This window comes from Mus caroli, chromosome 1, assembly GCF_900094665.2.
Source record: "Mus caroli chromosome 1, CAROLI_EIJ_v1.1, whole genome shotgun sequence".
Classification (NCBI taxonomy): Eukaryota; Metazoa; Chordata; class Mammalia; order Rodentia; family Muridae; genus Mus; species Mus caroli.
Window position 1 is genome coordinate 111,948,285 of NC_034570.1, and position 9,690 is coordinate 111,957,974.

Sequence of the window (9,690 nt, forward strand, 5' to 3'; positions counted from 1 at the left end):
AAAAAAATAAAGACCAGGCTGGATTTCAAAAAGAAGGCCATAAAGCACCAGCTTCAGGAACAGGAACACCATACGTTCCAGGAACTAGGCCACAAGGCACCAGTTCCAAGAACAGACTAGAAAACCCAGAAACAAGGTCATACAACCCTCTCCCAAAGAACAATCTGGAGAATAACCACACAGATGGGGAAATATCTTATCTCAGAATGGGACGTCTGTGTTGGGCAACCAGATCTCATTCTATGGTTAAGCAGTCATGACATAGGAATGCAGACCTCTGACTACCTGTGACTCCCTAGCACCCACCAATGACATTTTAGATTACCTAATCCTTCTAGAGAGTTCACCAGGTTCCCTATAAGAAGGCTTGAGAGCCTTTGTCTGGGGTCAGTGTAGGCATACATTTCTTGCAAACTACTTTTAATAAGGGTTTAACCTCTCCTCTAGCCCATCTCCCAGCAGAGGTAGTAGAAAAGTTATTAGGATATGGGGGAAGTGGACCTGTTCAGCAATAGTTCTTTGGGGGAGATTGCAGTGTTCTTCCTTAGCAGTTCAGTCCCGTAGCAAACAACAAATACAACTTAGCAGCTGCAGACCAGTCCTCTAGGCAGGCAGACAGCACACACAAACTGGCAGCTACCGTCCAGTCCTTTCAGCAGGCAGACACCAGGCATGAACCAGCAGCTGTAGTTCAATCTCAAAGAAGCCCTTGCCAATCTCACCAACAGGCCCCAAGCAAGGCTGTGGAAGTAGCAGGCTGCTGCAGGAAACTCATGAGCAGTTCTTGGTGAGTTTCTCTCAATGGCAGCGTTACCACAAATTGACTTCAACAATGCTATGTAAGGCGAACCAATACATGCCTGTCATTAGTGAAGACTAGCGAGGCAGAGCAAACCAAACCAAAGCTCAGTGCCGGTTTCCCACTGCCTGTGGGTCATATTTATATTCCTTCATCTTGTGTCCTTTCATGTGTCTGCTTCAGCAAAACATCCTTTCACCAGTGTCTGCTTCAGGAAAACAGTCTTTTACGTGTCTGCTTTATCAAGACTTTCTTTTCACCTGCGTGCCCCAGCAAAACACCATTTGATATCACTAGCTTTCCAAAGAAACTAGAAGTTTCTACTTCAGGTGGCCAGTTTGAAAAATGGTTGACCCCTGCATCCTGGTTGTTTCTGCATAGTAAACGGTCTTTAGTTTGTACATTATCTGAGTCTGGGGTCTTCCTTCAGTGATTTTCGAGCCCTTTCAGTGGGTCCAAGAAAGACTGGCAACAGCTGAAGCACAAGCGTTCACCTCTCTGCTTCCTGATTGTGGATGCCAAGTGAGCAGCTGCCTCATGCTCCTGCCACCATGCCTTCCTTACTTGATGGCATATCTTTCCTGCCATGACAGACTTTAGTCACTGGAACCATGAGCCAAAGTGAAACCTTCTTTCCTAAGTCACTTTGTTGGGTATTTTGTTGCAGCAACAAGACATGTAATTGCATAATACATACACACATACATACATACACATACACATACACATACACATACATACATACATGAACAGAGAAGGGAACAGAATACATCTATCTCAGTTAGGGTTTTACTGCTGTGAACAGACACCATGACCACAGCAACTCTTATAAGAACAACATTTAATTGGGGCTGGCTTACAGGTTCAGAGATTCAGTCCATTGTCATCAAGGCAGGAGCATGGCAGCATCCAGGCAGGATGGTACAGGAGGAGCTGAGAGTTCTGCATCTTCATCTGAAGGCTGCTAGGAGAAGACTGGCTCCCACATAGTAAGGAGGAAGGTCTTAAAGTCACACCTACAGTGACACACTTCCTCCAACAAGGTCACACCTCCAAATAGTGCCACTACCTGGGCCAAGAATATTCAAACTACCACAACGTCCTATCACAATTGGATAATAATGTGTATGACAGAACCCAAACACCATCAACCATCCTCACCTGCACATATGAGTGGAATCTCATTGACAAACACAACAAAAAGATCTGGCTACCAGAATTCCTGGCATCTTTGCGATGACTCCCCCACCCCCGTTCCTCCCCCATGTGCTTCCGGGAGTTCCCTAAGTTCCAGATGCTGTACAGATGTTTCCAAGTACACCTGTGAGTTCTAGTTGTCTAACGATGGCTATCCCAGGGTCAGTGCTAGCCAGGCTCTGCTCCCAGCACAGCTACCCCAGGAGCCAGTGTTCTCACCCATGTGGCTTTTTCAGAGAATTCTGGGGAGAGGTGGGAGGTCACATCCCTCCCAGATCCATCTGACACCACAATACCCAGAAACAGCAACAGGAATGCCTGGGTCTTAGCCTCTTAGTGGTGTGTGTGTGTGTGTGTGTGTGTGCACATGAGTGCATGTGCATATGTGTATGGAAGCCAGAGGCTAACCTCAGGCATAATTCCTTGTGACGCTGGCCACACTGTTTTTTGAGACTAGGTCCCTCACTACAGGCTAATGAGTTAACCAAGTAGGCTAGACTGACTGGCCATTGAGCCCCTCTTCTTGTTTCTTGCCTACCAGCATTGGGGTTAGAAGTTTGTACTATTATACCAGTGTTCTGCATGGATTCTTGGGATCAAATTCAGGTCTTCATGCTTGTAAGGGAAGCACTTGACTGACTGAGTCTTCTCCCCAGCCCCAGGCCATTGACCCTTGCCACATTGACTCTTGGCTTGTTCGAGAAGGCTTCGCTCCAGCACAAAGGCTTGCACTAAGAATCTCTCAGCATGGTCATCATAACAGCATATTTTTATTTTCAGAAAGAAAAAATATAGTTTAGAGCAAGGCATCTGCATTTCAATTCTTGTCTCTAGAAACTTTAATTCCAAAAGTGGTTTGAATGTAAATGAACTCAGAGGACCTCAGTGACCTTTGAAGGCAAGGAGAGCAACGGGCACACCAGTGGGTTTTAGTCTAGAATCAGGTACGTATTGAGAGCTTTGCTTCGCAGATTCTTCATCTCCTCCTGCACCCTTTCTCCCACCTTTTCTGGTGACTGGGTGGAGTCTTTGAAATCCCTGGATATTGGAAACACAATAAAGATATACCAAGATATTAAAACATGAAAGTCAAGCCAGCTAAATAGGTCTGTAGGCAAACGCTTCCCTAAGCCTGATAGACTGAGTTCCATCCCTAATACCCACATGGTAGAAGGAGAGAGACAAGTATCCTCTGGCTTCCATATGCCTGTTTCCATATGTACCATGGTACATGAAGGCCCATACATATATACACATGCATGCATACAAAATCAATCAATCAATATACTTTAAAAGAATTTAGAAGCTGGAGAGATTACTCAGTGGGTAAAGGCAGTTGCTCCTCTGACTTGAGATGGGGTTTTGATTCCTCGGACCCACATCATAGAAGGAGAGAACCAATACACACACACACACACACACACACACACACACACACACACACACACACCAAGTAAATAAACTTTTTTTTCTTTGAGACAGGGTTTCTCTGTATAGCCTTGGCTGTCCTGGAACTCACTTTGTAGACCAGGCTGGCCTCAAACTCGGAAATCCACCTGCCTCTGCCTCCCAAGTGCCGGGATTAAAGGCATGCACCACCACCGCCCGGCAACTTTTTAAAACCATGCAAATTACCCTGATGTCTCATGAAGACTGGAAATTTTTGCTTTGATATAGAAAAAAGGAAGTTACATTTAGTAGTAACTTACTAACTGTTGAGAACCTTTAGTTCCTAAGTGACTAGAAGTGGACTTGGGTCTCAGCTATGCAGTTTGCTCCATGGGTGAATTCTGAATGGAAGTCTCTACCTCCTACGCTGGTCATCCTTGCCACCCTACATCACCGTGAGGGTGACAAGAAACCAGTCACACAGATCCTACAAGATACAGTCAGCCATAGCTGTGCTTACATCCATGTGTATGCCTGTGTGGATGTGTTGAGTGCATGTTTGTGTGTGCACGCGCGCGCGTGTGTGTGTGTGTGTGTGTGTGTGTGTGTGTGTGTGTATGTGTGTGTGGCCAGAGTCTCTTTGCCTTATTTTTTTGAGGCAGGGTCTCTCACTGAACCTGGAGCTAACTAATTCAGTTAAGCTGTCCAGCCAGCCCCAGGAATCCTCCTGCCCCTGCCTCTCCAAGTGCTGAGGTTACAGGCATACATTATCATGCCTTATCTTTTTCTTTTTTCTTCCCCCATTTTTTTTTTGAGACAGGGTCTCTCTATGTGGCCCTGGGTGTTCTGATATTCACTATGTAGATCAGGGTGGCCTTGAACTCACACAGATCCTCTATCTCTCAAGAGCCGGGATTAAAGGCATGTCCCACCATGTCCAATTTGCCTCTTTGAAAACAAAACAAAACAAAACAACACAAACCATAGGTTCTGGGGGATCAAATTCAGGTTCTCACAATTGCCCAGTGGGCACTTACTGATGGATCCTCCCTAAATCCGGATGCAAGTTTTAAAAATATTTTAATGCTCTTTAAGCGAAGTGTGTGTGTGTGTGTGTGTGTGTGTGTGTGTGTAGGTTTGTGCATGTGCATGCAATGCCCAAAGGGCTAGAGAAGGGTATTGGGTCTGCAGGACACACAGGCAGTTTTGAGCTGGTGTGGATGCTGGGGACTGAACTCAGGTTCTCTTCAAGAGCAGTGTGCACGCTTAACCACTGAGTCGTCTCTCCAGCTCTGTGGATTCAGTTTTGAAAGGTTTCCTTGCAAAACCATTTGAAGGAGGGGACGGCAGATAAAGGATGCCGTGCATTTGAATATTTGAAGCATTGGAGGTGTGCCTCCTTCAGTGCTGGGCACACTTAGATTCAGACCTTGTGACATCTCTGACCTCCACCCTCCACCCCGGACAGAAACACCCACTTACTTCTCCTTCTTGGAGTCCCTGTGAATCAGCATGGGGAATTCCACTTGGACCATTTCTGGCGTCAGCATGACTTCTATGCCCTGATCACAGAGATCCCTGGAAAGGAAGAGGATGCTGAGTGGGAATAATTGTTTTCTTTCTCAGCATAAAAAAACCAGGATGAACTATCAGAGCTCGTCGGGAGCCGAGCCCAGGGGGCAGTTCTGGCCACGTGCAGAGAAGCAGAGGGCGGACAAACTGCCTCCACCCCCGACGATGCTGGGGGAGAGATTTATAAAGAGCTGTTTTTAAAAAGGGGGTCACAGGTTTCAGGCTCCTTTCAAGTGCACCTGGAATGTTTATCCCTTGAGGCTCTCCAGCCTTTATCCCATGTCCCCCACAGTAAAGAGGCCCAAATGATTTCAAAAGATGGGATTCATTCGATGACGTCCTCTGGACACAATGGGATTAAAATAGAGCTAGAGCCACGGATAACTCGAAAGCCCAGAGCCTCTGTGAAATCAGTGTGTTTCTTTGAAATTTGTACTTTTAAAAATCATGTAACGTGTTAAGTGCCGTTCTGGCGTTTTAGAACACAGTGTGCTTTTCGGTTCCCTTTTCCGTCTCTCCTACCTCCTGTCACCCTGCATCCTCCTTGTATCGTCCCCACTGTGCATTAATCCCTCCTTCATGTCCCATGTGTCTCGTCATGCTTCTCATCACCCATTGCTGTCCTCTGTGTTTCCCTCTAGATTTTTAAGCTTTACCCACACCCACAGCAGTGTCCATGTGTATATGTGTACACTCTGGGTTAGGATCGCTTGTGACAGAGAACATTTTTGTCTTTCTGTGTTTGGGTCACCTTGTGAACAGTCTATTTCTAAATAATAAACTTTAGTGAAAGAAATTCAACTTCTCTCTGTCTCTCTGTCTCTCTGTCTCTGTCTCTCTCTGTTGTGAGAGCCATAGTATGCAGGTGATGTTCACAACCTTGCTTTCTATCTTGTTTGAGGCAGGTTCTCTTGCTGTCTACTGCTATGCACCCAGGCTAGCCGGCCAGGGAGAGTGTGATGTCTCCCTTGTCTGCCTCGCATTAGTAATGTTTCAGCTTCAGACATGTACTGCTGTGCTCAGCTTCTACATGGGATCTGGGGATCTGGGCTCAGGCCATCATGTTTATGTGGCAATCACTTTACCTGTGTAACCATGGACCCAGTCTGATCCTGTTTATTTCAGTTGCACTTAATAGTTCAGGCTTAATACTAGACTATGAAGTATCTCCCCAAAGGCTCCCTGTTGAAGGCTTAGTTCCCGGTGCAGTGGAATTCTGATGTGGGGATTTTTGAAGTGATGGCTCATAAGGGGCTCTGACTTAATCAATGGGTTAAATCACTGATGATTCATAATTGATGACAGTCATGAGTGATGGGAGCTGTTGGGTAAAACAGATCATAGGTGGCATGCCTATGAGGGATGCACAATCCCCAGACACTTCCTGTTTCCCCATCTCTGTCTCTGTCTCTGTCTCTGTCTCTGTCTCTGTCTCTGTCTCTGCCTTTCTGTCTCCCTCTCCCTCTCTCTCTCCCCCTGCCCTCCCTCTCCCTCCCCTCCCCGCTGCTTTCTGGCCACAGGCTCCTGTTTCCATGATGTTTCTGTTTTGTCTCCAGCCCAAAGAAATGGATCCAGCCAGGCGTGGTTGGACCTCTGGAGCCACGAGCCGTAGCAAACCCTTTCTCTTTTCTTTTGGGTGCTTTGCCACAGTGATGAGAGCGTCTGAGTATCCCGAGAGCAGCAGGTGTTTTCTCTGAAGACTCTGTGGGTTGTGGGTCTCACTTATAGCTCCTCAGCTTTGCCATGTGACACTAAAGGGCTTTATTAGTAACTTATACTTTGCTATGACTAAATGTCTGATGGAAGCAACTAAGGAAAGGTTAGGCTGATTCTGGCTCACAGGCCAGGGTACAGTCTGTCGTGTGTGTGTGTGTGTGTGTGTGTGTGTGTGTGTGTGTGTGTAGTGGCGGGAGCTTTAGGCAGCTGGTCACATGACATCTGTACTCAGGAAGCAGAGGGCAGTGATTGCTGGGGCTCAGCTCTCTCTCCTTTATTCAGCCTGGGTCCCCAGTGCATTGAACGATACCACCCATATTTAGCGATCCACCTCAGTTAACACACTCTGGAAAGTTCCTCACGGAAATGGCCAGATGTTTGTTTCTTTCATAATTCTAGATCCTGTCAAGTTTACAACCAAGGCTAACCATCCTAGGAAGCATAGAAAATATGTAAATGAAGAGGTGTGTTTGGTTACAACAAAACTTTATTTACACACAGGTGTCGAGTCAGGTTTGTGCATGGGCTGTTGCTGGCTGACCTGTGGCCTGTTGCTGGCTGGTTAAACGGGGTCCCTGACGGCTTGGGTTTTAGCTGGGGAGAGTGGGGATTTAGAGTGTGGAGGAAGGATACACACCTTGTTAAGCAGCTACACGTGTAGCCAACCGATTATCTGCTCATGTCCCATTTGTAAAGGCCTAGTCAAGGGCAGGGCATGAGGCAAAGGAGTCTGGGAAATTTAGCCTCTGGCTTCAAATATTTTATGTTTGAAGGAGAAAAGGTCAATGGTATTTTGGAAAAATAGCCATTTCTACCACGTCAATGTGAAATGCTTCCAAGAGCAGTGAAGGCAGCGATACCTTCAAGGATTGGGTTTGCACAGGGATGGTTTATCTAAGCCATAGTACACGCTCAGAAGTGGTCTTGGTAGTGTCCTTGAGGGTTGGGGACAGTGGCTGAGTTGGGACAGTGCTTGTCAAGAAAGCAGAAGGACCTAAATTATGTTCCCTGCACCCAGGTACAGAAAGCTGGGCCTGGTGGCAGGAGTTTATAGTCCCAGTGCTGGGTCAGCAGAGGCAGATGGATCCCTGCATCCTGCTGGCCCACCAGCTTGGTCTACTTGGTGAGTTCCAGATTCAGTGCAAGTCCCTGTCTGAGACACAAAGTAGAGAGTGACCAAGGAACTCCACTCTGGTCTCCACATGCCTACACACACATGCACACATAAACCTATGCACTCATGTGTATCCCTGATGTGTGAACATACTACCCCCCCCCAACCCCCAGCCACACACAAAAATATCCTTCAAAACTGGCCACGCACCGCCTGACATACATTTAATGCTCAGGAAATGCTATATTCTGATTATTAGCTCCCCCACCCCTTAGCATCATATTATCTCATTTAATTCTGTGCCTCTACTCCCATGCCGTGGGTACCATTTCAAAGGTGAGGAAACTGAGTCACAGCAGTGATGAGGAGAGGAAGGGCTGGTTCTGCTTGGGTCTGCTCTCTCCTTACATGGGCAGGGCAAGTCAGGACTCTTTCTCAGTCTGGAGCAAATAGGGGCCATCCCACCATGCCTGTAACACTTTCATGAAAGGGTCTCTGGCATAGGATAGAGAGATAGATAGCTCAGCGGGTAAAGATGCTCACCACGAAGCCTGGATCTGAGTTGGATCCCTGGGACATACATGGTGGAAGGAAAGAAGGGGCTCCTGCAAGCTGTCCTCTGATCACGTCATGAGATCTTGGAGCAGGTGTGAGTACACACACACACACACACACACACACACACACACACACACACTAAAATAAAAAGAAAGGGCCTCATACTGTGCTTTGGGTAGACGTTCAATCTTCCTTTGTAGATTTTCTTCCAAGCAAGATGCCCCAGTAGTGCCAACTCCCAGAGCTTGTGGGTGGGTGTCAGAGGAATTGGCTACACGCCTCAGTTATTTAGCATTTCACTAATTGATTATTTTGCATGGAAATGTGCTGAAACTATCAATGTAGTATGTATTGATAAGAGAAAGAAAGAGAGTTTGTCACAAGTAATTATTTTTGAGTGTGTACTGGGTAAGAGATACTGCACCTGGGAAGGACAAGCCATTTCCTGTGCGCAGCAAGCAGGGTGGCATGGATCCTGGTCTAAGATGCCGATGAATGGTTATCAGTGGTTGGGTTTTCAGGATTCCTTTGCTTCATTGGAACTCATGGTATAATTTAGAACAGGAGAGTTTGGGTTGATTAAGAATAAAAACGATGACTGGGGAGATGGTGCAGTCAATAAAGTACTTGTCACATGAGCATGGGGACCTAAGTTCAGTCCCCAGAACCCAGGGTGTAGTACTGCATGCTTATGATGGCAGCGCTAGGGAGACAGAGACATGTATGTTCCTGGGCTTGCTGGCTAACCAGCCTAGCCCAACGGGTAAGCTGAAAGATCCTGTTTTAAACAACAACAAACACCTAATAAAACATCAAAGGTTGGCCTCCAGTCTCCACATACATGTGCAAACACGCATGCACACATAGACAGACACACAGACATACACACACACACACACACACACGGAGAAAGCAATGACCACAAAGAAGATGCATGTACAGAGAGGACAGTGACAGGTGGCACAGCCAGCACACACATGCCTGAGGTGTCTGGATGTCCCACCAAGGGGCTCATGGTACAGAAAGTGCTTGGCTCCTGTTCTCACTCTGCTGCGGAGTTTCTAGCTGGATTCAAGGATACACGCTCTCTAGCTGTTGGGTTCCGATTAGTAAAAGGAAATGCAAATACCTTGTTTCTAGTTTCTAGTTCTTGTGTATATGCGAGTCTGTGTGAGTGTGTGAGTGTGTGCATGAGCGTGTGCATGTGTGTGTATGAGTGTGTGTGAGTGTATGAGTATGTATGTGTGTGTGTGTATGAGTGTGTGTGTGAATGTGTGTGTGAATGTATGAGTATGTATGTGTGTGTGTGTATGAGTGTGTGTGTATGAGTGTGTGTGAATGTATG

At 46.6% G+C, this 9,690-nt stretch overlaps 1 protein-coding gene across 3 annotated transcripts in view; it reads right to left on the reverse strand.

Moving 5' to 3' along the window:
• Positions 1-2,769: 2,769 nt before the first annotated feature.
• The window catches only part of Cfap221 (cilia and flagella associated protein 221), a 74,502-nt gene continuing 67,581 nt past the window's right edge, over positions 2,770-9,690 (reverse strand). For all 3 annotated transcript variants that reach the window (XM_021166758.1, XM_021166741.1, XM_021166748.1), the window contains exons 23-24: positions 4,868-4,963; positions 2,770-3,034 (exon numbers count right to left, since the gene is read on the reverse strand). In XM_021166758.1, the coding sequence (XP_021022417.1) occupies positions 2,926-3,034; positions 4,868-4,963 (205 nt within the window). In that variant the 3' untranslated portion in view covers positions 2,770-2,925. The remainder of the gene's footprint in view (positions 3,035-4,867; positions 4,964-9,690) is intronic.